Raw genomic sequence first — 22,452 nt, forward strand, 5'->3', positions numbered from 1 at the left:
TATTTGATACGGTCGCTCCTCCATTCACCAGCTGCAGAAATTCAGTTGAGAAGACGAAATTATGCAATATGGCCTCACCTCAACGTAGCTAGCAGGTACGACACCTTCACCGCCCGCAGCATTCCGACATTTCCACCACTCATCGCCATCCCTCTCCAGCACGAGAAGTGGCTCTCCTTCTTGCACAGTCAGTTCGTCCTCGCCATCTGCACTGAAATCATATAGCGCTACTGCCGCTTCTCCTTCAGGCTCGGCTTCCTCCTCCGGCTCTTCGTCCTCAGCTTCTCTCGGAGGTATAATTTCCGGCTCGGCAGAATCAAAATGAACGGCTTTCTGAGGGCTATTGCGCCGTGGAACTGGTTCATCGACTTGAGTCATGGCCGCAGGAGCAATCAGTCCCGGATCAGAGAGTGAGCGCGAGGACTCGAGCTTCGCCATGATTGCTTCAGCGACGTCCTTGGCACCGGCGTGGAAGTGCAAGTTGATGGGCTCGGATCCTCCGATATCGATGTGAACGTGTTTCGATTTCTCTAGTCGCACATTCTGGATATCAGAGGTCTGCCATTTCTGCACCGGTGTCTGCATGACCGCAGCGCTGTTCAAGCAGGAGCATGGAGGAAACCGATACACTGCGCACCTTGTCCGACTCGCTTGCGAAGAATACCGCACCATTCCCAACGCCGAGCGTTCCCTTCTTCTTTTTGCCCTTCTTGTCAACCTCGGAGATGGTCCATGTCTTGATATCATCGGCCTGCGCTTTGGCGCCCGCGACACGCTCAGCGGGGTCCACATAAGTGCTCACTGGTCGAGATGGGCGGGGAGGCTAAGATTGGGATACCGATACGTAAGGAACACAAGCATTTACGGATACCTGTCATATTACGTACCGAGTCGGGTACAACAATCTGCGATACGACAGAGGGAGTAGGGACCGCGGCCTCAAGCGTGCCCTCCTCAACTGCCTGCGACTGGAGGCATCAGCATATCGAGTGCGTAGATCCTGAACTGTTGGACACACCTCTTCGACGTAATTCTCTGGCACATAGCCGACCCGGGAATCGTCCGACTGTTTCCGCACGAGCAACCATGCGTCGTCCTTGTCGTAGACGTACAACAAGTCGTCCTCCTTCACATCAAGTTCGGTGGACTGACTGGCTTCGTAGTCGTATAGGACTTTCACGGTGGAGATGTGCTCGGCCTGTCCTCCATGAGAACCTTCACGATGCGCAGTATCCAGGGGACCACTCACCGGCTCCACGTAGGCTGCAGGAACCAGACCGAAAGGCCCGTCTTCGTCCTGTGACTCAAGCTTGACCTTGACTTTCCACCAGCTTATACGGAGCGCTCAGCTGAGCTAGAGAAGAGCGAGATTCGCAACTTACTCGTCGTCTACGCGCTCAAGGAGGAGGAGAATCTGGCCTTCCTTGACGGCTAGCTCCTCCTCGGCGTCGGGCTGTGGGTCATAGTCGTATGAAGCTTTTAGAACAGCGAGGTAGATATCTTGGTCTGCCATAAGGAGAGAGCTGGCTTGAGTTGTGGGTGTGATCACATCGGGTGCCGGGGTCGTCTGTTTGGCTGTGTGTCGCCACTCAGCCTGTTCCCTCAGCCGTCTCTCTCACTCCCGTCCGCGCACACCGCGAGCACGGCGAAAGCTGTCGGAAGAGTTTTATTCAGTGGCACTATTCGTCACTTCTTAAATTGCTTCAAATATTCTTGGACGGCATCGCTGAGAGAAAGCAAGTTATCGACCCAATGTCAAGCTTGACTCTGACTGGCGTCCGGCCTAGGGCGTTTGACTTGGACTGCTTGCGCTTTAAACTCGACCACGGTGCTCGATTGCGTACGAATTCCATAGCACTAGCCGTGCTTTGCCTGCTCTCCGCCATCGTCTGATGTTCCGTAAGTGAGATCGCAGACGGCAAGGTCGCGCGTGCGACAATGAGTGCGGTTGCCAAAGAAGGCAGCCGCCTAAGTAAAAACTTGGGCGGGCCGACGGGTCTCTTCCACCGCTTGTCATCTCCTCGTCCGTCTGTATCGTTGCACGTCTCTCCTTCATCTTCTCTGGACCTGTTCCCGCTGTAGCCATGAGCAAACTCAACGCAAATGCTTTCTCTTTCGTCCCCGGTCAGACCTTCCGTGTGCCTCAGCAGAACACTCAGCCTCCCCCTCCTCCCATAGAGCGACCTCCTCAGACTGAAGCACCTGCGCCTCCTCCTACCATATCTCTGAACATTGGCGGCTCCAAGCCGGCCACCCCTCCCGCACAGAAAGAACCTCCCGCAGATGCTTCGCCCTCCAAGCAGCCAGAACCACACAAGCCCATCTCCGCTGCCGCCGCCCATCCTGCAGCCAAGCCAGCCTCACGAGTCGAATCGCCGGCACCGGCAGCCGCGCCATCGTCAAAGACGTTCTCCTTAGAAAAAGCAAAGACTGACACCGCCGCGATCGCACAAGAGGTGCAGGCCGCTGCAGATGAGCAAACCTTGAGAGATTTGTTCGGCAACGGTGCGTAGCCTTTAGAAGTATAGTGAGAGATATCTCACGCACGATCGTGTTTTCCTCATTTGCCTTAGTGAAAGAACATTTAAACATCGTCTTTATCGGCCATGTCGATGCCGGCAAGAGCACGATGGGCGGGAACCTCCTCTACATCACCGGGATGGTCGACAAACGGACCATGGAAAAATACGAGCGTGAAGCTAAGGAAGCCGGTCGTGATTCTTGGTATCTCAGCTGGGCTCTAGATTCGACACCTCAAGAGCGAGCCAAAGGAAAGACCGTGGAGGTCGGTCGTGCCTACTTTGAGACCGCTTCAAGACGATACACAATTCTAGATGCTCCCGGACATAAAACTTTCGTGCCGTCCATGATATCTGGTGCTGCGCAAGCCGACGTCGCTATCTTGGTCATCTCCGCTCGCAAGGGTGAGTTCGAGACCGGGTTCGAAAAAGGTGGGCAGACGCGTGAACACATCATGTTGGTCAAAACCGCCGGCGTAACAAAGGTCATATGTGTCATAAACAAGATGGACGAGGCTACAGTAGAGTGGTCGAAAGCCCGCTTCGACGAGATCAGGGAAAAGCTCACGCCATTCATTCGGGCTGCCGGCTTCAGTGTGAAGACTGACGTTAGCTTCATACCTGTGTCTGCTTACACGGGCGTCAACCTGAAAGACCGTATACCCAGGAATGTATGCACCTGGTATGAGTGAGTGTTCGGCGCGCTGTCTATTCACAGGCCTATAAATTGACCTCGATCCTGGTAGAGGACCATCGCTTCTCGAACATCTGGATACCATGCCGATGGTAACTCGTAAGGTCAACGCTCCGCTAATGATGCCTATCTCCGAGAAATACAAAGACATGGGCACCGTCGCCGTTGGAAAATTAGAATCCGGGCACATGAGCAAGGGAGATACTCTCATGCTAATGCCGAACAAGGACGTGGTTGAAGTTGCTGCGATCTACAATGAAATGGAAGACGAGGTACAGAATGCCGTCTGCGGCGACAACGTGCGCATCCGACTGCGGGGCGTTGAGGACGACGACATTTCCCCCGGCTTCGTGCTCACGAGTCCAAACAAGCCGGTTCATGCAGTGCGCCAGTTCGAGGCGCAGTTGGCGATTCTCGATCACAAGAATATCATCTGCGCCGGATACTCGGCAGTCATGCATATACATACTCTGGCGGAAGAGGTCACACTCCCGGTACGGCATTTCACAATTTTTGGCGACAAAGCATACCCTGACTTGCCCTAAATAAGGCCCTTTTACACTACTTCGACAAGGCTACTGGTCGCAAGTCACGAAAGCCACCGCAGTTTGCCAAGAGAGGTGAGGTTCTTTGTTTGGCTTCTGTGAGATGTCTAACGATCTTTCCCGTAAATTATAGGACAGAAAATTGTAGCACTCGTCGAGACACAGCAAGCTGTTTGTGTCGAACGGTTCGTCGACTATCCTCAACTGGGGCGGTTTACTCTGCGAGACGAGGGTTCGTGTTTATTTGCGCCGTAGTGGGATATTGCTGACATTCAATGTATGTCTACACAGGGAAGACAATAGCCATCGGCAAGGTATCTAGTGCGACTTCGGGCAGGCTCATCCGAATCACTGAAATATTTTTACTTATATCAGATCACGAGATTAGTGGAAGGAATACCAGAAGAAGTCGTCGATGGTGTGGGCAACCTATCTGTCGGAGGAAATGCCTAGATATCACATGTATAATTACTGATTGCTACATGCCATATAACGAAACATTGACGAAGATGAGATTATAGATAACCGAGTCAACACTACGCGATCACGTATAGGTCCTGGGGACAGTACAGAGAATGATAACCCATCAATATCAAAACGAGGCAAAAAGATGCGCGATAAAAATAAATGACCACCGCAGGGGTCGAACCTGCAATCTCCTGATAACTTCGAAATCGTAGTCAGACGCGATGCCATTTCGCCAGGCGGCCCACATACAAGGACAGTTTTACCCCCAAATAGCTGCCTTGCTCCATATTTCCTTTAGTATTTGCCCCCAACAGTCATCCGAGAAGATCATTTGTTTGACAGTGACCGTGGTGGTATTAGGGTCAATGATTGATATATTGACCCTTTTATTCGTTGCGAGACCAAATGGATCAAATGGGGGCCAGCCCTAGGTCAACAATAGCGAGGGTCGATGGTCAATGCGTGATCACAGAAGTCAGAGTCGATGGTACTCGGCCGTTGGCTAGCTTCTGGCTAGTCCTGGGGTTAGCCCAATGATAGGTCTGACGTCTCCAAAGTCAGTCACGCATCGACTCCAACCCCATTGACTGAGTCTGGGTTTGACCCAGTTACTGAAGTTGTTGATACTCTTCATCTTGCAATGGATGGATGCTAATTTTGCAACAACTTCAAAAACCATGACGTTCATAACGTAATATTATGTACGCGAGCAGGCTGTTCACTGAAAAATTGCGGATATACGGTGGACAAACAAATTTGTTGATGAATCAAATTCATCAACAAAACAATAACATGACCACCGCAGGGGTCGAACCTGCAATCTCCTGATTACATTACATCGTAGTCAGACGCGATGCCATTTCGCCAGGCGGCCGATGCATATATTATCAAGGGTATAGTTCATGTACATGAATGTGGATCAATTCAGTAGTAGCTGGACATAAATCAAGAACCATTCGCCAGCCTCTGCTGCATTTCCTCCGACCAGAGAATAATATCGTCCTTTAGTAGTTGCAATATCATTAGCGAGTCTTCGAGACTCTGCACCGCGTACGACGAGTCTGACGCAGCTGCGACTGCATCGTCCAAGGCATGCTTCGCAAGGAAACATGCTCGCTCAGGACTATGGCATATGTCGTGATAATAAACGGCAAAATTGAGTGCGAGGCCTAGACGCGTCGGGTGCGTGGGGTCCAGGGTCACCAACGCGTGTTTGTACGCGAACTTGTACGCGTCGAGGGATGTTGTGGCATACTGGTCGCGTGTTTGATTCCGGGTCATCTCCGCGAGATAGCGATAGTAGTCGCCCCGCCTGCACGTTTATAACGTTAGAGGCATCACGAGCGGACAGGGGGACGGACGCGGGTACTTACATCTTGCAGTAGAAGACTTTCTCTTCACCCGGATTGGCGGCGGGAATAAGGAAGCGTTCCAGGAGCTCGACGACGCCTTTGCAGACCTCGGTCAGATCGTGTTCTATCTGCTCCTTCTCGCGACGCATGAGCGTTTGTTGCTGTCGGGAGGCATACCGACCCTCTCTCTTCTCGACAGTGTCGATATTGCGCCAGCTAGAGCGGTGCGTTGCCGTGATATTCTTGTAGGCGATGGAAAGTAGATTGCGCTCTTCAAGAGAGAGCTGTGCATCGGTGTACGTTATAATATACTTCAATTGAGCAATAACGTCTAGACGAGATGTCGTCAATGCGGAACGGATAAATATGAAGTGGACGGACATACCATCATATCGCTCCGCTTGATCTGCTATGCGTGCGATGAAGAGAGCATCGTGTCTCGCCTGTATTACGTTCATCTAAGAAACAGAATCAGCTCTCGCTCAGCGACCGCCACACTCGTGGCTTACTGGAGACATCTCGGCAAGGAGAGGAGGTGATCAGGCGGGATAGGCGAGTAGAGAGTTATATATCGTGAGGCGGCGTCAAGATACAGGCAGGCCACGCTACCTGGGCATGGGGGAACATGCGACATACAGCAAGCGGCGGCGAAGACATAAGCACGGGAACTGAGTGTGGTACATAGCAGCCAATCATTTCAGCAGGGTTCGGGGTTGTTCGAGCCGGCTCGGTGCTGGGTAAAGGGCAACCATCGTCGGCGGGCGGCTGGGAGAGAGCAGGAGACACAGCGCCGGGAGCAGGGGCGAGTCAATGGAGGCGAGGGGACACTGGACGATGGTCAGGCCAACGAGCGGCGCACGCACTGCGGCAGACAGAGAGAGGGTGCGGCGAGGGGCAGACCCGCACGCAAGTGATCGGCTCGGAGACAGCCGACTGATTAGGCTGTCCGCAGGATTAGGAAGGTTTGCCATTCATCTCATCTCATCCGGATAATCCAGATTAATGCGCCCCCATATTCATTTTAATAGAGGCATCAAGGAACAATGAAATAATGACCGCCGTCTCTAATAGTACTGCACACACTCAATCACCATAGAAGTTCCTGGATTGGCCTGTCGATCCTGCCGTGGCTTATGCTGTCCTGCAGCGAGTTCAAAGACGGCTTCATCTCATTTCCGTGTGCCAGCCAAGGCGGTGGGTTTCTCAATCGCCAGATGACCGCACGGGTGTTGGTTGCGACAGAAGCCCCCTTGCCCTAGGTACATACCCAGCTTATCTGCAAAGACTCCCAGCTTCGTCAATCAGTTTTCAGCGTCAGGTGCCATGTCTCTTGCTGAATTTCATCTCCGGACTTTGGGTCATCGCTAAAACTTCACAGATAGGATCCAATAACGATACACACGTTGTCGTTACATATCATCGTACAGTGCACTTCTCATTCTTCATTCCGGTGGTTCTGTTTACCACCCCATCTGCTCGCGTGTCCATCCAGATACCATCCCCTTCTCGTCGACCGCGTTGCACAGACGTTGCCCGCGGTCAAGGCCACTGATGCGCGCGAGATCCTCTGCCTCCAGCGTGGGCAACTTCCGGGCATTGCATCAGCATCACGTATCAGCACACGGGCAAAGGGAGAGGCGGCTCACGTTCAGGTTCTCCTTTTGCCGCTCTGCGTTTGAACTCTTCGGGACCACAACGACGCCGCGAGAGAGGTGCCACGCGAGGACGATCTGAGCTGCCGAAACCTTGTACTTCCCGGCGAGCTCCACAATCAACGGGTTTGTGAGTGTGTTGCTGTACCCTGGGCTGTGTCAATAAACATACCGGAGGGCACTGCGACACGAACATACCTGTGGGCGAGTATGCAGTGATCACAATGCCCTTGGAGGCACAGTATGCCCTGAGTTCTTCTTGGGCAAGAAGCGGGTGCATTCTGCAAGGTCAGGCGCAGGTGAGTTGTAGATTCTCGGTCGCAATGCAGACCGTCATCGTACTCACTCCACTTGGTTCATAGCGGGTACGATTTTAGCTGTAGCGAGAAGTTTCTCCAAGCTGCACAATTATCAGATGACCACTCGCTTCACGTGTAAACGCTGAACATACTTCTGGATAGAGAAGTTGCTCACGCCGATATTCTTCGCCTTGCCCTTGACGTATACCTCCTCCATTGCTGCCCAGGTTTCGGAGAAGGTGGGGGCCGACTCCCGGACTTTGATATCCCCCTGGTAAGCGGGATCCTCGCCTTTTAAAGTACATATCAGCCACCTATTACCCTAGCGTGGTTAACTTTCATGAGCTTACCTGGCCAGTCAATTACCTGCGGCCAATGAAGGAGGTACTGTAATTTGGTCAGGATCACAAATCAATACTTTAAGGAAAAGTGAACAGCACACACCAAGTCAACATAGTCTGTTCCAAGCCTCTTCAGACTGTCATCCAGGGACTGTTCTACCGTCAGAATCCCGGGGTGGTTCCACCTACATCATATCGTCTCACGTCAGAACATAGTCTCCTGACCAAGCACATGAGACCTACGGCAGCTTCGTGGTAATCCACACTTCTTCGCGAGGAACTCCCGACTGCTTGATCGCCTCCGCCACATACTTTTCAGTTCCTATAATAGATGGACGGTCAGCGTTACAATTCTGCTTCAGTTGTTTCGACAAGCATACCATAACCCCATGCTGTGTCAATGTGGCGATAGCCCGACTAGAAGGTAGTAGACTGCTCAGAGCTGTGAAAGAATGTGTAACAAGAAGCTGTGGCACCTTCAGCGCAGACAACATCCACGGAACTGCTTTGGCGTGCTGCTCTGCTGTTACTCCCGACCATCCCCCCAAGCCTGTGTGAAAGAATGTTATCGTGAAGGGCTAGGGGCATTATCGATGTCGTCCCTTACCGACGGCGGGCAATTCTGCACCAGTGTTTAGCTTGAATTTCGGGACCGGTGACATGATGGGTGGATATCAGACAATTACAAGAGAAAACATTGATACACCTCGCGCTCTTATATGTCTGGCGGCAGCCCAAACCCGATTGATTATCAATAGTACATGCCGAGGGTGTTTGGGAGAGTGTGCCTCGTGATGAGGCGGTCGTCGTCGGCGGACTACGCGTGATCAGACAGACTGGGCAGGGTCTCGCTACTTTCCTCTTCGGCATCGAACCAACGCTCCTCCGCATCCCGATCATTGTCCGCGTCCCATGAGTCATCCCAGTCGACCTTATCGTAATCAACGGACTGCAGATAATAGTGGAGACGATGGTGACTAGATCGCTCGGGCTCCCCACATGTCGTAGCAAGCGCACCTCGAGCAGTCCGTAGATGAACCGTTCTTTGATTTTGCGGAGGAACAATGTCCGACTGTCTTCGTACGGCTCTTCTTCGTCGGGCAGCGGCAGCGGCTCCTCTCCCTCCTCCTCGTCCGAGCTCTCGTCTTCTTCGGGCAGCGACTCGAGCTCCTCAGCCTGCGCCCGGCGGAGGGATCTGACATGCTCGGCCTCGCGCTCCTCTTCGTAGCCTCCGAGCAGCATGCCCAGCTTGCCGACGTGTGGCTTCAGACTGCTGCCCAGGAAGAATTTCTCAGCCCACTCTCGCTCGTCGTCGCCCCGCTGCTGACCGGGCCGCTCCCTCCCAGGCCACAAAGTCGGCCAATTGGCCTTTGCCGATTCAAAATTGAGTTCCTGGGGGTTGGACGCAGTGTACCTCAGTCGTCTGTTTCGTATTGCGGGAATGGACGAGCGCTGCTTGGGAGTGGTCGTGGAAGAGAACTGGGGCAGCAGCTGAGGGGGCAGCTGGCGGAGATGGGCAGCGAGAAACTGTAGGGGCTGAGTATCTGGGGAGGGCTGATAATCCACAGGGAGACCGAGGTATGAGAGCACCGCAGGCGGTGCTGAGCTCGTCGCCGATGCTGCGTCCATCGTCGTCTTCCGAGTCGTCGTCGTCGTCGGCTGAAGCTCAGACGCCCAGGCACATGAGATCATACTCGGCAAAACGTCGGAGTCCGCCCCAGCGTAATCTCCGGCGTCCGGAGCAGCGAGCCGTCTCCCCTCTCCCGAGCCCCGCATGGAGTCGCATTCGAACGATCCGCCAGTGCAGGACCAGGGCTCTTCCCCAGACCTTGTTCTCGTCGTCTTCATCCATGGGTCAGCGACCTCAGGCTCTTTCTAGCATTCTTTTATCCTCATCCTTTTGTGACCGCCCAGTTTTAAAGGAACAGACTCTACGTTCGCTGCATTCCCCGAACGACTTCAGCACATCCTCTCAGAAACAATCCAGAATGTGCTCGTCGAATGTGTAGTGTTCCCCGCATATGAAGTAAGCACCAGCATTTGTTTCTTGCGCAGTATATTCCAACCACACCGCAGACTAAGGGCGACCTGGTGAGCACAGGCTCTGGTCGACCTGGATGTCGCTAAGTGAGCTGCGCAACAGTCAGAGGCGGTCATTCGGTTCGCAGATTGGCTCACTACTCTCACTGTGCAACGTGAAGTTGCCAACGGCTTGGGAGGAGGAGCAGGAAAGGCCAGCATTGTCCTGTGCGGGCATAGGTCAGTCATTCTTCTCTCGTCTGTTGAGGCAAGGTATCGTAACGAAGAAATAGCATGGGCGGCTTGCTTGCGGCAGATGCTGTGATTGAATTTGTTCAAACACGCCCAGACCAGTCCGCGCCCCTCTGGCCAAGGATAGTTTCTTGTATTGCTCTCGATACCCCTGTATGTGACACCTTCCACTGCGTTGCACCTTGTACATTGACCTTAGTTCAGTACCTTGGTCTTCACCCGCACGTCTTCAAGAACAGCGCTACACAAGTCGTCTCTTACGCCCAGAGCGCCCGTAGCGCCTTCTCCAGCTTTCAATCATTTGCCTCGAAACAGACGACCACTACCGCAACTAGAGCCGCGATCGGTCCAGAATCTTCCGGAGCCTCAGCCTCGGTATCTGCCTGGCAGAAATGGGCCCCTGCGGCGTATGCAGTGGGCGGGGCCGTGATTGCTGGAGCTGCCGCTGGGGCTGCTTATTACAAGCGCGATGACCTTGGTGCAGGATACAAGTGGGCTACGGACCACATGAAGTACGTGGGCAATTTATGGGATGAACACACATTGCACAAGCGTCTGGAGAGACTACTGGCAATCGAAGAGCAGATGGGAGTACTCTTCAAAACGTCGGTCATCTGCTCGAGTTTCAGCCCTTTCATGGTTGCTGACCCCTGGGTTGTCGCAGGTTTTACACGCTTCTCCCACCGAAACCACCGTCGTATCCGTCGTCGCGCACGTTCATCGTCGTACCCCGAGAACCGCCGCAACTGGTGCAGCACTTCTCGCAAGCCGCTAATACGATCGCGGCAGATGAAATACAGGCCCATACCGGCATGTTCGATTCCAAGACTAATGACGGTTATTACGAGTTGGGACTTGTAATCGCACAGGTTATACAAGACGCTGTTGCGATTAGTAGAAGAGCTGTGAGCGGAGGTGGCGAGGTGGAAACGCAGTCCGAAGGGAATACCACAGGAGCGATGGACGATAAGGCTACCGAACTCCCATCTGTCAATGTTTCCTCGGATGACACAGAAGATCTCCTGCTGTAGATTCTGCACGCTGTATCCTTATTGTGTAACAATATGTGTACAAACCGGTTTTCACCGTGCAAGGTCCTTCAATGACAGGCGCATCGCATACGCGTCCTCTCCGTCCGCATCTAGATTGGTAAGCCATCGCTACTCAACGATGATGAATATACAACATAAGAGCAAGACACTCACAGTACTTCTTCTCGATGTCTTTGACTGTGAAGCCGAGCGTGTCTCTGTACAGCGCCAGTGCCGCTCTGTTCGATTTTCGTACGTGCAGCGAGACGTATGATGCCCTGAACACCGTCGCCATCGCCTCTTCTATAGGCAGCCATTAGTCGCTATAACATCAACCTGGTGAGTCGCAGGTAAGCCCGGAGAGGACGTACGCGATTGCACCATCAGCCTCTTCGCGAGCCCCAACCTTCTGTACGACCGCAAGACCGAGATGGACGTGACGTGCCCGTGGGCCTCCTCTTCCGACTCCGTGTCCTCCTCCCTGCCCACCCAGCATCCACATGAGGCGCGATCGCACAAGCACAATGCAGGAAGGCGCTCACATTTTCGCCAGGATGTACCCCACTATCCGCCCCTTGTTGTCCTCCGCGACAAACGAGAGCTGCGGCCAGGTCAGCGCATGGTACATATCTGCAGAGATGCGTCAGGATCCAGCACCGCGCACGGCTGCGCACGACGCACAGTACTTCATCGTGTAGTTTTCGGGGAGGTTCTGCAGGTTGCATGCCTGCATGCCGGCGAGGTCTTCTACCTAGCGTGAGTTAGAGAGTATATAAACGCATAGCAAAGAGATCTTCACCCGTGCAGGTCTAATATTCATGATGACAGCTTTGGATGGCTTAGGACAGAGTATTGCGCATGCGGGCGCGGCTTCAAGCTTCAAGCTATAACGTCGCCGCGTCGCGCCCAGCGCTTTATGTACATATCGATGCCAACTACAGGGTAATGGATCAAGTCACAATACTAATAGTATCCCTGTCATTCATGGTCTATGGACGGGGGGTATTGATGCATAGAACTTGTACAGACCAACAAAGCTTAGACGTTAAGTAAATACTGGAGCTGATGACAGTGTTACAATCCATAAGCGACAGAAAACAGGAGTCAATGTGCTATGAGAGCGACGAGGCAATAAGAAAAAGGCGACAGCGGACCTAGTGGCCATGTGAATCGCTGTCTCGACTAGTCGCAGGACCTGCTGCACCATCATGTCCATTCCCTGGACCTCTCCCATGACCAAAGAAGAAAGAGCTTGCGTAGTGTTCCGCAGCTGTGAAGGTGTTCCTAAGACTTCTCTTAACACTCCTTCCTCTCCCGTCCACTTCCCGATTGTCAAAAAGGGCTGACTGAGGTCCAAGGGCTGAGTGTATGGACTCTTGAAGTTCCCGCGTCGTTGGCGAAGAGGAGAGTGACCGCGACTCCTCCTCCTGCTGTGCGGGTGGTACCCAAGCTGGTATCTCAGACCGTCCCGCCCCGTGCTGATATGAGTTGGATGAGTCCACCAATATTTGCCGAGAGTCGTGAGGATAAGCCAGCCGTACATCACCATCGCTTACTGGCAGACGGAATCCACTGGTAGCCGGGTATGAGGAAGATCCAGTTGGTGCATACGCATATGGTGAAACGCCTGGCATCACCACGTACGGCTGCATCCCCGTCGATAGCTCGGGCACACGCCTGTGCGGAACCGGCATGAATACCGTGCTTGGTCCTGGGTCTGCGCCCCGCCCATGACCAATTTCAGCAAATACAAGGTCAGGCGTCATGACACTATTCCTTGCTGCGCCTGGTGATTCGACGTAAGCGCGACGAAAAAACGTTGTGCCACTGGAAGTCGTGCCTCCGCTACGATTCGAGACGGCCGATGCAGCATCACTGGGCGCTGGCGACGTAGAAGTCTCGATAATTGGATGTTGACCAAAACCTCGTGGTCGTCGTACGCCACCGTGAGGATCATGTGAAGGTGTTTGTTGACTGCGAATCCGAGGAACTACAGTACCTCCACGTTCCCGAGTCATGGCTAGCTCCCGAGCGATCGTGGGCTGGGTAGCACGAGGAGGCTCGTACTGCACGTTTTGGGGAGTCACAACGTTTGGTCTATACCCGCCACGGGAGACGACGACATTTGGATGACGCGTATAATACTCTATCATCGCGTCATCGTCATCTTCGTCGTCCTCTTGGTCATCGTCCATCGAGCCTTGTTCATCCAGATACTGTGGACGATATTCTTGTGAGCGCTGCCCATCCTCATAATCTGTCTCGTCGGCTTCGTTATTTTCCTCCGTAATGTGTGTAAATAGCTCCATGAGAAAATTGCGGAGATCTGCGACACCCTTCCCAGAGAAAACACAAAATGCTGCCCGCTGACTCGTATTGAATTCCTATCAAGTCGCGAGTCAGGTTGCATCAATTAGCATGCTCTGTCAACCCAGAAGAAAAACCTACCTGGGGAGGATCGCGGCAAAACTGCTGCACTTCAGGTCTAAGGAAGGCGGGGACTCCGGTGAGGCTCAAGTGTGTGAGTTTGGGGAGTTTTTGCAACAGGAAGTGCACAGACATAACGCTGATCTGATCGCAATATGAAAGGTGTATACGCTCAAGGGTCGCATGACGCTCCCCAAGAGCGTAGATGGCCTGGTCAGTAAGATTGCTGACGCGAACCAGTCCAATGCGCCGCAATTTTTGCAGGCTGGACAGCTCAAATACAGACATGTCGGTAAGTCGCAGACAATCTATTCGTACATCATACCAAATAAGAGCCAGGAGTACAGGTGATAGAAAGGACTTACTTGCGAGATCAATGTAGCGTAAACGTGTGCATGCTCGTGCCAGAGACCTGATCGAACGATCTGTAATCCCGCCAGCATGCCCCAAATGTAGATAATGGAGATGCTTGTCGAGGTTGCATATGCTTTCCACCGCGATGTCTGTGAGCTGGGTGCATTTCGCCAGAACAAGATTGCGTATCTTCGGTGCCACAGATATAATGCCTTCTATCGCATCGTCTGTAATCTGAGAGCATGCTGTGAGGTCCAACATCCGTAGATGCTCCAAATTCCGGGAGAGACGGAGAGGAGGGTGTTTCTCCTGCTGGAAGCCATTTCCAGAGACGGGGAATGGGTTTGGACCAGTGCCAAGAGGTGGTTCAAGCCTCGATGGCATGGGAAATGCGGCGTCAGTAAGTTCAGCACAATGGGAGAGACGTAATTCGCGCATTTGGGTCAGATGTGTCCAGATGTCCCGAACAGAAGCATCCGTTATCGACTTGCAGTTATTGAGATCAATCTCAAGTAGGAGAGGGCACGAGCAAGCCAAGGCTGTGACAGATTCGTCAGTAATAAGCTCGACATTGCTTAGCTTGACCCGGCGAAGGAGTGGACAGCTAGCAGCCAGAGCTTTGATTGATTTATCCGTCAGTTTCTTGCATCCGCCTAGATTAATTCCCTGCAGCTTCGCGGTTGATGCGGCGAGAGCAACGATGGACCTGTCGCTAACCTCGGTTACACCGGTAAGATCGAGCGCTACGAGGTTGGGGCAAAATGGCAAAACGCGGGAGAGGCCATCATCGGAAAGAGAGCTACAGTTGATCAGCGTGAGACGCTCCAGCCTCACGCAATGTGCGAGGCGTGAAAGCAAGGTATCGTTTAGCTCGCTTCCGAGGTAAAGGAAATTGAGGCGGCGGATAAAATGTGCATAAAGGAAGGTTTGGTTGGCCCGAGATAATACGCGCATCATCTTCACTAACGTGTACAGCTTCGTGACATTGGGTCGATACCACAAAAGCTCCACGGAGCACTCGCACCAGACGCGGGAGACCAGCAGGGCATGGTAGAGGTCGGTTGGGGAGTGAAGGTGTTTTAAAATGTGGATGAGAATTTCTGGTGGTAGGGTCGATGCTAGAGAGTGGGGGGATGAACTAGAGACGTGAGGAACGGCGTGGAGACGAGTCGACCACTGAGCGGGAGTGATTGACAACTCTGGAGGCGCAAAAAACGCAGACTTATTGAAATCCTCGTCTTCATTGTCAGATGCAGTTGTACTGGACTGGGCTGGCGACGGGCTCCTGAACATTGGAGATGGAGGTTGTGGCGATGGACGTCGTCCTCGTTGTTGCCGACAATGGAGAACAAGGTGGCACGTGTGCTTGACGACACCCCTAGTTAGGTGGCTTAGTCAGCAGCTATCTGCTCGATCAGTCCGCTCAACCAAAGCCGCTCGATGCAGTCGCTGCGCGAAATCTGCCGGTCTCTGTCATCTCCATGTTTGGCAGCTTGGTAGCCTCATCTCACAACTTCAGTAGAGCAACCAGACCCCACCCATCCCTACGATGACACCGGCCGCTCCCAGCTCGTCGTCTTTCGAGCACAGACTCAAATCCGCACACATGCCTCCGCCTGGCCCAGCCTACTTCCATGCGCGGAGAGCACTGTGGTCTGTTCCAAGCCCCAACCCACCCAATCCTACCGCGCATACAAGACTCGAGCAGATCCTGAATCAGGAAGGCGTGCACGAAAACGATGAAGTATGGGATGCGGGGCTGGCAACGATCTGGCGTGGCCTCACGAACCGCACGCCACTCAAAAAACGCCTATCGCTCAATATGACAGTTCGTATAATCAGACGATCTTCAGTGCTGTCATTGAATTCGGGTCCCATTGCCACATTTCATAGACCAAGATTCTTATGTGTGGCTGGATTCGAGATGGAACATGGCCAAGAGGCGCGACGGCGCCCCACTCAGACGATGAACAGGACGATTTGCCTGCAGATGCGAAAACCTATCCGTCCACGATGTCAAATCCGCAATCTGACGGACTGTAGTGCTCCCATGGTCAATGGTATTATTCGTCTTCTATCAAGGATGGAGTGTTGAACGGTGATCGGATATAGATTTTTCGAAAGCAACTTACTAGTGACTGGTTTCGCATCATTATATTTTCATAACGTATGGCCAAGTTGTTACTGTACCAAACTACACCATCGGCAATCTGTGTCGATAGCCTATGCCTACGCCGAAAAATATATTGGCGTTGAAAGTGCTTAAGTTCGCGAAGGAGGCGACACCTGAGCGAAGGCAAATAAAAATCACATTCAGTATGACACAAGGAAGAACACACCAAAATCACGCCGTCTCCTCTGACGAATAGCATCTCCATTTTCCTCTTCGCAACCTGGGGAACGACAGGAATTAAAGTCATGTCGAAGGAATGCGAAAGTTAGACCACACATTTACAGTCCCTTTCCCTTCGGGTGCACCTTCGACTTGATCAACGATCATAATAGTCTCTTCAACATCACTTAGGATTAGATTCATGTGTCCATCATAAGCCTGTATGCAGGTCGTCAGTGTAGAATGGGCGATAATAGGAGCCAGCGCACATGCAGAACACCAGTCAATTCGCGATCTCCGCGCAACTTCACAAAGACACGTTCACTGAGCGAAAGCCTAATCAAGTCAAAGGGCTCCTGGATGCCAGAGGAAGCCGGGTCCATGTTTGCATGCTATGAGCAAGCTCGGCGCGTCCTAGAAACTTAAAAGACCGCGCGCTTGAAGTTGACGGAAATGGAATGTGCATTCACGTGACGTGATGAGCCTTTCGACCTCCGCCACAATTCCGCCACTGTGCGCGCGCCTTTCCTCTAGACTCCTCGCTCGTCTCGCGCCAACTGCAGAGATGCCAGTACGTTCTTTCTCACTACAGTCTTGTACTTGCCGCTAAATCAGCTCACATAGAAACACTACTGTGACTATTGTGATGTTTTTCTGACGCATGATTCAGCTTCAGGTATGCCAGCTTCACACTGCGGTCTTGAAGACTTCTCATTCTCTTCAAACAGTTCGCAAAGCTCACAACAGCGGCCGAAATCACCTCGCGAACGTTCGGGATTATTATGCATGTATGTTCATATCTTATAGTCAGTGTTTGATCACTCACCACTACTCATGCAGCACTCGGACATGACAAGGCCCAGAGCATCATTGACCAAATCACAGCGGCCTATGAGTCGAGCGGGGGTCCTCCTCCCGGAGGCTTTGGCTTCGGTCCTCAACATCTAGCGCCTCCACTCCCTGGTTTCGGTGGCCCACCCCCGCCCATGGGATTTGGAGGGCCGCCTTTCGGTGGTCCTCCAGGACGTAAGTTGAGTTGATTGGCTGTGTAGCATACACTCATCTATAAATCTTCAGTCCCGCCTCGACCGCCATTCCCTCCTGGGATGCCCCCTCCCGGTATGATGGGTCCACCAGGTGGGCCCCCCTTCCCACCGAACGGAATGCCTCCCCCTGGTATGGGACCTCCAGGTATGCATGGACCAGGACTCATTTATCTATAATTTTCATCGTTTTTTCACTTGCTTGACCCTGAATTTGTAGGAATGCCACCCTTCCCTCCTGGTGGAGGTCCTCCGGGTGGTAATCGGCCTCCATTCCCTCCGGGCGGCAATATGCCCCCTGCCCCCCCAGGCGGAAGCTTTGGTGGACCGCCAAATGGTTTCCCTCCCGGACAAGGGCCGCCACCACAAAACGGGGATCCTGGCTCTGGAGTGCCAGGAGGTATGCACCCCGACAGGATGAGAATGATGGGAGGAAGGTAATGCTCCCATTGTCCATGGATTTCCGTCTGGTGTGATCATATGCTGGTGCTGCTGTTGCTTTGCCTATGGCATAGTGTCTGTCTTCTATTACTACCTGTATCCACCAATTCGATTCAGCTTGTTCAGATAGCATATGAGATTGACATTACCAGCACTTTTTAATCCGCAGGCTCTCACTTCAGGATATACGCTTGGGTGTGCTGTCACGTTCGGTAGACAAAAGAACGCCTGCTCCTTCCTCTAGTGTACTTGATAGAACACATTAGATGAATTTCTAGCTTGCACTCGCGAGCGCCCATCGCGGTACCGGCTAATAAGGCGAGGGTGGGCCCGTTAGGTAATCCCTCCTTCATCGTTCAATTCCACTTCGAGTCATCATCGATGCTGCAAGCTGGAGATTTTATCGTTTCACTCGCCTTGGGCATTATAACCCATGAATGAAGCTACATAGGCTCTGGACCAGATTTTACAAGACGTACGCGACATCCAGCTCCCGTTCCAGCATGGCGCACGCGACGAAGGTTCTCCGGTGCGACTCCTCCTCCATCTCCTTCTCGGCCTCGGATGAGCCCCGAATATCTTGCACCGACACACAGCAAGCCATCCGCCGTGCGGCTCAGCTATTAAATGACCTAGAGACGGTCGCATTCCCGACGGAGACGGTGTACGGGCTGGGAGCTGTAGCTTTGGACTCGACGGCGGCGGCACGAATATTCGCCGCGAAGGGCCGTCCTCCAGACAATCCTTTGATCGTCCATGTCTCCTCGGTGAGTATGCTGCACAAGCTGCTGCCGGAGGGGTACACCATTCCTCTAGTATACGACATCCTGATGAGACGTTTCTGGCCCGGCGCACTAACCCTCCTCTTTCATACCAACCCTTCAATCGTGCCGTCCATTGTTACTGCCAATCAACCGACTGTCGCAATCAGGATGCCCTCTCATCCAGTCGCGAGGGCGCTCATCGCCGTCGCCAATGCGCCTATAGCTGCTCCGAGCGCAAATTCGTCGGGGAGACCCAGCCCGACGCGTGCCGAACACGTCCTCAGGGACCTGGACGGCAAAGTTGGCCTGATTCTTGACGGAGGTCCCTGCGGAGTCGGCCTCGAAAGCACCGTGGTGGATGGGCTTCACGAAGATGGGAACATTCGCGTCTTGCGCCCGGGCGGGGTGACGGTGGAGGATATCGAGGACGCTATGCGGGAAGAGATGGGCGGTAGAGGGACGGTACCACAGGTTCTAGTCCACCGTCGAGATTTTCGGGACGAGGCCATTGAGCAGGCCCCGACGACGCCAGGGATGAAGTACCGACACTACTCACCCGCCGTTCCGGTCGTCCTTCTAAAGACGTCTGCGCCTCCATCGCATGAGCATGCGATCGACGTTGCCTCCCTACTGAAGTCTCTTCAAACGCGGACTCCATCTCCCCAAAATCCGTTGCGGGTCGGTCTATTAGTGCCCTCTGATTCTCCCGTCATTTCCAGGATGACTGCTTTCGATGGGATCCAGTGGGACCTCTTTGCACTGGGTTCCTTGTCAGACCCTTCTACATCTGCTCAGCGCCTCTTCGATGGGCTGCTCACCCTGGATGCTGCTGGAGTGGACGTGATACTTATTGAGGAGCTCAGGGAAGAAAGAGAAGGACTTGCTATCATGAACCGTGTCAACAAGGCTGCCGGCGAAACCGTGTGGCTTACGCTCTGATCACTCGCAACCTTTAGGTACGCGGATTTGTCTATATGGGCTGCATGGAGTAATGATGTCCGAACTATGTCTGCCTAGATAATATATACGTTACATGCTCACTAGAATATATACTAGCTTGGCTCGATGCGGTCGCATTCATTCGGAATGACAGTGTTCAACCTCAGGCGCTCAAGACTCCCCGGGATCCGGGGGAGCTTCTGACAGACGTTGTGCCGTGAGTGTGCCAAGAGCAGCACCTCCCGGGATCTCGAGGATGTTGTCTGTGTCAATGTTGATTGCACGGGGAACAAGAATACCCAGATTCCGGGGAACTGTAACGTATAGTGTTTGAACCCAAATTCGCGGTGAATCTCTCGGAGGCTCCGTCGACCACTTGCTTTGTGGTCATTGAAAATGAGATTGAGCGCAGCATCTCCTCTGTAATCTCCAGCTTTGATTGTCCAGACAATTAGAATATATATGTTTCCCGTTCGATGAGGCAGCCTGAAGAATGATTCGGCACGGGTGGCTGATGAGTCCGAGAAAGCCGGAATCGACGGGGGCAGACGCCGCGCAAAGTCCTTCACCCGACTCGTCCACCTCGGAATGAAACGCTTTGATCTCTCCACAGACGACCTCTTGCGCCTCCAGGAAGGCCATCCCACAAAGAGGCCTCGCACGCGGTTGGAGCAGGAAGATGTCCTTCTCGACGAACAGCAAGGGTCGACCTCATCCGCACATTCTTCCAACTCGGAGGACGGGTCGGACAGCTCTGAGAACGAAGATGAACTTGAGCAAGACGTTCAGTCTGACTTGGTCGACACCACAGAAGACCGCTTCTCATCGTCTAGAGTTGCCTTCGTCTCCAGAGCCTCCAATGTCGCCCCGCGCGAAGCGCAAAGTTCTACAAAACCTTTGCCTTCGACGTTTGCTTCGCTCGGGATCTCATCTGCGCTCCTTTCCGCATTGTCAAAAATGTCCATTCGTTCTCCCACGGAGATTCAAGCAGCCTGTCTTCCACCCCTACTACAAGGCAAGTTCTCCAATCGCGTGATTGAACCCAGGCATTGACATTTTTAGCATCCAAGGTAGAGACTGCATAGGGAATGCGAAGACAGGGTCCGGTAAAACCATCGCGTTTGCCCTCCCTATCCTCCAAAGGCTTGCTGTCGACCCTTATGGCATCTTTGCGCTGGTGCTGACGCCCACACGGTATGCTCGTATTCAACGCGGTATGTGGATGTAGCCGTCTGACTGGCCCTTCAGTGAGCTTGCGTTCCAAATCTCAGAACAGTTTGCCGTCCTCGGATCTGCCCTTAATGTGCGCACTGCTGTCGTCGTGGGCGGCATGGACATGATGACACAGGCTCTCGAGCTGAACAATCGACCGCATGTGGTCGTCGCCACTCCTGGCCGGATAGTCGATCTTCTGAAGAGCACCGCAGGAGAGTGGGACCTCTCACGCGTGAAGTTTCTGGTATGTCTTCGTTCACTTGCGGCTTGATGGGAGCTCATCGTCTCCAGGTCCTCGATGAAGCGGATCGGCTGCTGACACCCACATTTGCTCCTGAGCTGTCATTTTTATTCGATGCTCTCCCGAAGGAACGACAGACGTGTCTATTTACAGCCACCTTGACTCCGGCAGTCGAGAGCGTTGCTCAAGCGCCCCCCAGACCGGGCAAGCAAAAGCCTTTCATACACAGAATGGTGGAAGCGTAAGCTTATTCTAACGGACAAATTGATGACCTATCATATTGAGTGATCCCCGCAGCGTCGAGACTGTCGATACCCTCCAGCAACACTATATCCTCGTCCCGTCGCATGTCCGCGAGTCATATCTGTACCACCTCCTCTGCAATCCCCCCGAATCCATACTCCCCTTCCGGCGCGCACCTCCAGAGCCTACAAAGGGCTCCAAGAAGCCCCAGGCAGCCTCCAAATCCAGAACAAAAAAGGGCAAGAGCAAGTCCGCCACAGACGACCCCGAGGCGATCGAGCAGCCACCGCCGACGATCATATTTTGCAAGCGCCCACGGACGGCCGCCTACCTGACGCACCTGCTGCAGACGCTGCACATCCGGAGCACCGCGCTGCACTCGCGGCTGACGCAGCGGGAGCGGCTCGCGTCGCTGGGCCTCTTCCGCGCGAGCGTCGTGCCCGTGCTCGTGTCGACGGACGTCGGCGCGCGCGGGCTCGACATCGCGGACGTCGCGCTCGTCGTGAACTGGGACATGCCCGACGAGCCGGAGGAGTACACGCACCGCGTCGGCCGTACCGCGCGCCGTGGGCGGGGCGGTGTCGCGGTGAGCTTCGTCACGGAGCGGGACGAGGAGCGAGTGCTGCGCGTGGAGGCGCGGATCAGTGCGTCTTGGCTGCGGCGTTGTGCTGCCGTGTTGGGCTGTTGCTGACTGCGCTTTGCAGAGACGAAGCTGTCAGAGATGGCGCTGCCGGAGGCAAAGGTTCTGGAGAAGTTGAATGCCGTCTCCACAGCGAAGCGGCTGGCGAACATGGTATGTGGCGCGCAGGCTAATGTTCGTCCAGAATGAGACCCTCATGCACTGCCTGTTCCTAGGAGCTCCACGACTCCAACTTCGGGAAGCGCGAGGAGATCCACAAAATCAAAAGCGCAAAGCGCAAAGTAGACGCAGTGAGCATATAGTGGTGTTCGCGCCTACGGAGCGCACGCAGACACTCAACGTCATCAAACGACGTCTGAGACCAGATGCACAGTACTAGAGCGTGTATGGAGTATGCGAATACAGGTGTGAACATAATAAGCAACCACAGACGACAGACAGACAACGGACATGCTGAGCTCAGTTGAGCATGTGGCATCGACGTCTCCGGGCGGATTGTACAATACTTGGTATCTATGGAATACGAACGCAAAACGTGTATCGTCTATGGGCGCAGAAAGTGATGACGGTTAGAGTACAACAGAAAACGTGGGGACGGCGGACGAACTACAGACAGCGCGTAAAAAATGAAAGGAATTATG

General features: G+C 53.5%; 13 protein-coding genes across 13 annotated transcripts; 6 read left to right on the forward strand and 7 right to left on the reverse strand.

The window, feature by feature from the left end:
* Nucleotides 1-24: 24 nt before the first annotated feature.
* Nucleotides 25-1,513, reverse strand: FIBRA_06203 (uncharacterized protein; the record flags this gene model as incomplete). The annotated part of the gene is made up of 6 exons (XM_012327937.1): nucleotides 25-579; nucleotides 638-823; nucleotides 888-962; nucleotides 1,019-1,198; nucleotides 1,250-1,331; nucleotides 1,383-1,513. 6 exons carry the CDS (start codon nucleotides 1,511-1,513, stop codon nucleotides 25-27), a joined length of 1,209 nt encoding a protein of 402 aa, XP_012183327.1.
* A 571-nt stretch (nucleotides 1,514-2,084) lies between these two features.
* FIBRA_06204 (uncharacterized protein) lies at nucleotides 2,085-4,211 on the forward strand (the record flags this gene model as incomplete). Its single annotated transcript, XM_012327938.1, has 7 exons — nucleotides 2,085-2,505; nucleotides 2,574-3,207; nucleotides 3,266-3,707; nucleotides 3,764-3,833; nucleotides 3,892-3,990; nucleotides 4,050-4,072; nucleotides 4,134-4,211. 7 exons carry the CDS (start codon nucleotides 2,085-2,087, stop codon nucleotides 4,209-4,211), a joined length of 1,767 nt encoding a protein of 588 aa, XP_012183328.1.
* Nucleotides 4,212-5,171: 960 nt separating this feature from the next.
* On the reverse strand, nucleotides 5,172-6,096 carry FIBRA_06205 (uncharacterized protein; the record flags this gene model as incomplete). The annotated part of the gene is made up of 4 exons (XM_012327939.1): nucleotides 5,172-5,538; nucleotides 5,600-5,909; nucleotides 5,964-6,036; nucleotides 6,088-6,096. 4 exons carry the CDS (start codon nucleotides 6,094-6,096, stop codon nucleotides 5,172-5,174), a joined length of 759 nt encoding a protein of 252 aa, XP_012183329.1.
* Nucleotides 6,097-7,038: 942 nt separating this feature from the next.
* Nucleotides 7,039-8,532, reverse strand: FIBRA_06206 (uncharacterized protein; the record flags this gene model as incomplete). The annotated part of the gene is made up of 11 exons (XM_012327940.1): nucleotides 7,039-7,164; nucleotides 7,225-7,379; nucleotides 7,429-7,511; nucleotides 7,577-7,630; nucleotides 7,682-7,820; nucleotides 7,880-7,916; nucleotides 7,974-8,055; nucleotides 8,114-8,192; nucleotides 8,251-8,287; nucleotides 8,347-8,420; nucleotides 8,478-8,532. 11 exons carry the CDS (start codon nucleotides 8,530-8,532, stop codon nucleotides 7,039-7,041), a joined length of 921 nt encoding a protein of 306 aa, XP_012183330.1.
* Nucleotides 8,533-8,687: 155 nt separating this feature from the next.
* FIBRA_06207 (uncharacterized protein) lies at nucleotides 8,688-9,499 on the reverse strand (the record flags this gene model as incomplete). Its single annotated transcript, XM_012327941.1, has 2 exons — nucleotides 8,688-8,819; nucleotides 8,888-9,499. 2 exons carry the CDS (start codon nucleotides 9,497-9,499, stop codon nucleotides 8,688-8,690), a joined length of 744 nt encoding a protein of 247 aa, XP_012183331.1.
* A 145-nt stretch (nucleotides 9,500-9,644) lies between these two features.
* Nucleotides 9,645-11,172, forward strand: FIBRA_06208 (uncharacterized protein; the record flags this gene model as incomplete). The annotated part of the gene is made up of 7 exons (XM_012327942.1): nucleotides 9,645-9,724; nucleotides 9,785-9,896; nucleotides 9,947-9,961; nucleotides 10,014-10,129; nucleotides 10,183-10,294; nucleotides 10,346-10,746; nucleotides 10,806-11,172. The coding sequence occupies 7 exons, from the start codon at nucleotides 9,645-9,647 to the stop codon at nucleotides 11,170-11,172; spliced, it is 1,203 nt and encodes a 400-aa protein (XP_012183332.1).
* A 51-nt stretch (nucleotides 11,173-11,223) lies between these two features.
* Nucleotides 11,224-11,992, reverse strand: FIBRA_06209 (uncharacterized protein; the record flags this gene model as incomplete). Its single annotated transcript, XM_012327943.1, has 6 exons — nucleotides 11,224-11,282; nucleotides 11,347-11,475; nucleotides 11,544-11,653; nucleotides 11,715-11,802; nucleotides 11,854-11,923; nucleotides 11,972-11,992. 6 exons carry the CDS (start codon nucleotides 11,990-11,992, stop codon nucleotides 11,224-11,226), a joined length of 477 nt encoding a protein of 158 aa, XP_012183333.1.
* Nucleotides 11,993-12,326: 334 nt separating this feature from the next.
* On the reverse strand, nucleotides 12,327-15,246 carry FIBRA_06210 (uncharacterized protein; the record flags this gene model as incomplete). The annotated part of the gene is made up of 3 exons (XM_012327944.1): nucleotides 12,327-13,556; nucleotides 13,621-13,907; nucleotides 13,965-15,246. 3 exons carry the CDS (start codon nucleotides 15,244-15,246, stop codon nucleotides 12,327-12,329), a joined length of 2,799 nt encoding a protein of 932 aa, XP_012183334.1.
* Nucleotides 15,247-15,502: 256 nt separating this feature from the next.
* Nucleotides 15,503-15,996, forward strand: FIBRA_06211 (uncharacterized protein; the record flags this gene model as incomplete). The annotated part of the gene is made up of 2 exons (XM_012327945.1): nucleotides 15,503-15,781; nucleotides 15,847-15,996. 2 exons carry the CDS (start codon nucleotides 15,503-15,505, stop codon nucleotides 15,994-15,996), a joined length of 429 nt encoding a protein of 142 aa, XP_012183335.1.
* Nucleotides 15,997-16,215: 219 nt separating this feature from the next.
* On the reverse strand, nucleotides 16,216-16,668 carry FIBRA_06212 (uncharacterized protein; the record flags this gene model as incomplete). The annotated part of the gene is made up of 4 exons (XM_012327946.1): nucleotides 16,216-16,239; nucleotides 16,293-16,346; nucleotides 16,403-16,504; nucleotides 16,555-16,668. The coding sequence occupies 4 exons, from the start codon at nucleotides 16,666-16,668 to the stop codon at nucleotides 16,216-16,218; spliced, it is 294 nt and encodes a 97-aa protein (XP_012183336.1).
* Nucleotides 16,669-16,763: 95 nt separating this feature from the next.
* On the forward strand, nucleotides 16,764-17,769 carry FIBRA_06213 (uncharacterized protein; the record flags this gene model as incomplete). The annotated part of the gene is made up of 6 exons (XM_012327947.1): nucleotides 16,764-16,856; nucleotides 16,910-16,961; nucleotides 17,014-17,073; nucleotides 17,126-17,311; nucleotides 17,363-17,476; nucleotides 17,549-17,769. The coding sequence occupies 6 exons, from the start codon at nucleotides 16,764-16,766 to the stop codon at nucleotides 17,767-17,769; spliced, it is 726 nt and encodes a 241-aa protein (XP_012183337.1).
* A 503-nt stretch (nucleotides 17,770-18,272) lies between these two features.
* On the forward strand, nucleotides 18,273-19,472 carry FIBRA_06214 (uncharacterized protein; the record flags this gene model as incomplete). Its single annotated transcript, XM_012327948.1, has 1 exon — nucleotides 18,273-19,472. One exon carries the CDS (start codon nucleotides 18,273-18,275, stop codon nucleotides 19,470-19,472), a length of 1,200 nt encoding a protein of 399 aa, XP_012183338.1.
* A 588-nt stretch (nucleotides 19,473-20,060) lies between these two features.
* On the forward strand, nucleotides 20,061-22,113 carry FIBRA_06215 (uncharacterized protein; the record flags this gene model as incomplete). Its single annotated transcript, XM_012327949.1, has 7 exons — nucleotides 20,061-20,504; nucleotides 20,569-20,666; nucleotides 20,721-20,931; nucleotides 20,979-21,169; nucleotides 21,226-21,815; nucleotides 21,876-21,964; nucleotides 22,027-22,113. The coding sequence occupies 7 exons, from the start codon at nucleotides 20,061-20,063 to the stop codon at nucleotides 22,111-22,113; spliced, it is 1,710 nt and encodes a 569-aa protein (XP_012183339.1).
* Nucleotides 22,114-22,452: the final 339 nt, after the last annotated feature.

Source organism: Fibroporia radiculosa (genome assembly GCF_000313525.1).
Source record: "Fibroporia radiculosa TFFH 294 genomic supercontigs, scaffold6550, whole genome shotgun sequence".
Taxonomy (NCBI): Eukaryota; Fungi; Basidiomycota; class Agaricomycetes; order Polyporales; family Fibroporiaceae; genus Fibroporia; species Fibroporia radiculosa.